We start from the raw sequence: 5,009 nt of genomic DNA, 5'->3' as shown, positions 1-5,009 counted from the left end.
TTCCAACATCCTCCCACCAAAATATTCTAAGTTTGAATATTTTCCCATGAGCTGTAAAAAATGCAAAAATAAAATCGAAAAAAATCCGGGAAAACCCTAAATTACGACTAAACATAACTAATTTGGTATCAAAAGTTGCGGAAAAATCAGGTCTATCCAGGAAAAATATCAGAAAAAATATTCACTGAGCCAAAAAAATTTAAGGCCAAAAAAGCAAATACAACATGTCAAAAATTTAAAACTACAAGTACCTTATTTCAAAATATGACTTCAAAACTTGAATTTCCCGCAATACTAATGATATCAAATCAAAATACAATCACTATACATACTAAGAAACCTTACAAACCTAATTTAAAGGTTAAGAGAGGAATAATAAAAGTCTCCTAGACAAATTCAAAGTTTACATATCAAATTAAAGTATTGAGCACTTTACCCCCCAAAAAATACAAAAATACAAATACAAAAAATACAAAACAAAGAAAATCTAAAAGAGGGCAAAAATACAACTAATAGTGACAATATATACATCAATAGTTCAAGAAAAATCTGAGTAATCTGACAAAAAATCTGACAAACAATGAAATAAACAAGTAGGTACCTAGGTAATTAAGATATTTTTCTCAGATAGTTATCATTATCAATCAGAAAGAGAAAATCTCGATGGTTTACTAATTTTCCTACCACTACGAGTAATTTGTGACCTTGGCACAAAGGGTACCTTTGTGTCTTTTTTAACTACTGAAGGTAATTTCAAATCTACTTTTTTACGAGTTCCGGGTTCGATTCCCGTTCTCGACAACAAATCATCTGACTCACCAACACAGTGGTCAGGTACCTTGTCAGATTCAGAGGCGGACACATTGTCAGGATCGAGATGGAATTCAAGAGGGTAAATACGTTGAACTGGTCTGGTGAGTGTACCCTTGCTAGTACGTACACGTACAACTCGCACTACTGAGTCTCGTCCTGTGATGAGTTCGGTGACCAACCCAATAGGCCAATCAATCCTCTTCTGATTATCATCTCCTATGAGAACCATATCACCTGATTTGATCTCATATCCACTCTTCTTATTTGCGAACAACTTTAGTTGACCCAAGTACTCAGAACGAAATCGTACTCGCAGGTTTCTCACCAACTCTTGCCTATGTTCATATCGCTTCCTTAAGTCTGAGGGTTGAATAAGATCCCATTCAGGAACTCCAACTTCTTGAATCTCGTGTAAAAACATAGCAGGTGTAAGTACTGCTAGGTCGGTAGGATCTTCCGATAGATACGTGAGCGGGCGAAGATTGATGATACTCTCAATATCACACAAGATAGTCTGTAGAACTTCCTGATTCACATACGTACGTCCGAGAACTTTCTTCAGCGCACTCTTGGTCACTCCAATCAATCGCTCCCACCATCCTCCCCACCAGGGTGAAGCTGGGGGTATGAGACGCCATTCAATCTTCCTTGCTGAGCTGTAACTCGCAATAGCATCCCAGTCTAATTTTTCAGAAACATTCTTAAAGCTTGTCAGATTGCTTCCGTTATCCGAATACATGATTTTCGGTCTGTTTTGTCTACTACAAAAACGTTTCAACGCCATGATGAAGCTGTCAGTAGACATTGAGTCTACTAGTTCGAGTCTAACTGCTCTGTAGACCGCACATGTAAACAAACAAACCCAAACTTTCTTTGGGTCACCACTGTCATTTCTGATGAACAGCGGACCAGCAAAGTCGACACCAGTGACCTCAAACACTTGAGCGTCGCGTACACGATCCAGTGGAAGAGGAATTGCTTCGGTCTGGATGTGTTTTGAAGAGAATCTCTTGCACGTCACACAGGTGTTCAATACTGTGCGGATTATTCTTCTCCCTCCGGTGATCCAATATCGTTGACGCAAAATACTCAATAGGATCTGTGTCCCAGCGTGACAGTTTTCCTTGTGCTCATCTAACACTAATCTTTGCACGACGGGATGCATGCCAGGTAGAACTATAGGATGGCAAAAATCCTTGTCGTCCTCTCGGTGTGAGATTTTTGTCTTCAATCGGATCAGTCCGTCTTCTACGAACGGTGAAAGATGATTTAATTTCTCCATGTCCAGTGGACCTTCCTTTTGGCACAACCAGAGTACTTTCTCTTCAGCCACCTTGTACTCCTCGGCCGTCAGATCACGTGACTCAGGTAATTTACCATACTGTATTTTGTATTTACAGTTGGCACTGAAACGTAACACCCATCCGATGGTTCTGACAATTTTCTTATATTGTGAAAATTTATTGTACCACTTACATTCTTGATCAAGCACTTGAGCCGGAGCCGACACCACCGTCCTCCTTCTCTCTTTATTGACTTCACTGGCATCCGCCTTCACTTCAGATTGCGGCCAGGTTTCCGGAGGATTCTCAAGCCACTTTGGACCCTCCCACCATTTGCTTTCAACAAATTTCTTAGGAGAACAGCCCCGTGACGCAATGTCAGCCGGATTGAGCTCACCGGGAACGTGTTTCCACTCAGTCTTGATATTTCTCGTCTCGTCTTCTCTGGTGAGTCTCATTATTTCTTGAACTCTGTTACGTACATAAACGTCCCAGGGGTCGTCAGGTCGCGCGAGCCACGCCAAGACTGTAGATGCATCCGTCCAGAATGTAGCCTGCACGTCTCTCAAGCTGTAATCCTTTACCACAGTAGAGAACAGACGGGCAGCAATCAATGCAGCTAACAATTCGAGCCTGGGGATGGTCATACCCTTCTTTGTCTTGGATGTGGGCGCTACTCGAGCCTTAGATCCCAACAAATGTAACTGCACATCATCTTGTTGGTTTCTGACCCGTAAGAAAATAACGGCGGCATAAGCTGACTTACTCGCGTCACTAAAGATGTGTAATTCTCTTGCTCCATCACTCTCGTTCGTCATCGCCCACCTGAGAATCTTCACCTCTTCCAAGCGCGGTATTTCTTCCAACCACTGTAGGAATTTGACTCTGGTGTCCTCACTGACGGGCTCATTCCAACCAAGGTTTTCCTCCCATGTCCTTTGGAGTAATATCTTGGGTACTAAGACAACAGGACTGATAAAACCTGGGGGGTCAAAAAGACGATGGGCAGCACTTAGAATTTTCTTTTTTGTAATCTCGTCAAATTTCATTGTTCTAACACTTTCTGTGCTTATTGACAGAGTGTCTTTATCTTTGTCCCAATCTAGACCAAGTATGTTAAGAGTTCCATTTTCCCCTGACATCTCCCACCCTCTGAGATTAAATTTTCTTTCACTCATAATGGCAGTGGCAGCATGGACAAATCTTTGTGCTTCCTCAAAACTACTAACACTAACCAAACAATTGTCAACATAGAAACTATCTCTGAGGGTTGTTACCAAGTCTGGAGAGTACATATTTTTTCCTTCTTCACTTGCTTTCAAAGTATCTTGTAAATGTAGCTGTATGCAGGACTCTAACAAGAATGGACTGGCTGATACACCGAATACCACTCTACAATGTCGGTATGTAATCTGCTGTCCAGTATCATCCCTCCATATGAAACAAAGAAAATCACGGTCTCTTTCATGAACAGATATCTGCAGGAAAGCCTTCTCTATATCCCCAGTAACGCCAATTTTGTTTTTTCTAAACTTAGCCAGGGATGATGTTACTTTTTCCAAAAGGTTGGGTCCCTTTTGTAAACATAGATTGAGACTACACTTATCTCCCTCTCTGGCTGAGGCATCAAACACGGGTCTGACCGGAGTGGTTGATCCTAATTTTATTACAGGGTGGTGGGGTAAGTAATGGCTTCCTCTCTCTGTATCAGGTACTTTTTCTATAATACCCTTTTCTAACCAACCTTCTATTACTTTGCCATACTCTGCCTCATATCCATTACACCTCAGTTTTTTGAGTGTGGATTCTAGTCTTTTCTCTGAGAGCTTATAGTTAGATGAGAGGGGGGGGTGATTTTCAAGGAAAGGTAATCTAACTTCATACCTGCCCTCCTCATTAATCTTGACAGTTTTCAAAAAATGTTCCTGTGTAGCTCTGTCTAATTCCTCTTGATTCACTTTCTCTGTGGGATCCTTAATGCCCAGAGTGTCTAATTCCCAGAGGTCATTAATATTGGCCTCTTTAATTAACAAACTAGTTACTAACATTGCTACGTTACCATCAGTATTGTCATCATTTGTGTTGGGTAGCTTGCCTGAGAGTGTCCAACCTAGAGATGTCTCCATAGCAACTAGTCCAGATGATAACTCTAACTTCCTCCCTGTCCAGAGCTTGGCGGCAACATCAGCACCAATCAGGATGTCTATAGTTGTCCTTGGATGTTGTACATCACTCAACTCAATGGAATGCTGTTTAAGCTCATTCAGCCAGGGACCTGAGGGTAAACTGGAAATTTGGGAACAGATTTGAGTCTGGCCAAACAATACTAAATTGCATAAGAATGTACCTTCAAGGTTTTCAATGTCTACACAGTACTTATTATGTATGTGAGTGTTGGTTATACTTCCACCAAACAGAGCATGCTTCATAGCCTCTTGACCTGAAGAGGTATATCCCATGGACTGAGCAGTCTGCTCTAATATGTATGACTGCTGAGAGCCTGTGTCAATCATTAATCTAACAAGTTTGGTTTTCTTGCTATTCTTGTTTCTAATTTGCACAACTAAAGTATGCAACAACACACTTGAAGCTCGGGTACTCACAAAAGAATGTGTCACTTTCTCAGTAGTACAAAGTAAGTTCAAATGTTTACCACCACATGTCTCACACTTCAACTTATGTTTAATCCGGCACTTGGATACCTGATGTCCAAACTTCATACATGCAAAACAAGCTTTCTTATTTCTAACCACATCTTGTCTCTGACTGAGAGACATTTTCAAAGCTTGTTTACACTCTGTAGAGTAGTGAGACTCTTCACAAAATAAACAAATTGGTTTGAACTCACCCTTTACTGTGTTCACCAGACCTTGAGCTGTGCTAGTGCTAGGTAACCTGGTAACATGTCTTGGT

The 5,009-nt window shown here is 41.0% G+C and overlaps 1 protein-coding gene across 1 annotated transcript in view; it reads right to left on the bottom strand.

The window, feature by feature from the left end:
• Positions 1-4,873, bottom strand: part of LOC103521368 — a 6,178-nt gene extending 1,305 nt beyond the window's left edge. Inside the window, exon 1 of the mRNA XM_008486480.1 lies at positions 839-4,873. Within this exon, the coding sequence (XP_008484702.1) occupies positions 839-4,873 (4,035 nt within the window). The remainder of the gene's footprint in view (positions 1-838) is intronic.
• Between the last annotated feature and the right edge of the window lie 136 nt (positions 4,874-5,009).

Source organism: Diaphorina citri, unplaced genomic scaffold, assembly GCF_000475195.1.
Source record: "Diaphorina citri unplaced genomic scaffold, Diaci psyllid genome assembly version 1.1 scaffold5089, whole genome shotgun sequence".
NCBI lineage: Eukaryota > Metazoa > Arthropoda > Insecta > Hemiptera > Psyllidae > Diaphorina > Diaphorina citri.
This window is presented reverse-complemented; position numbering and strand designations above follow the sequence as displayed.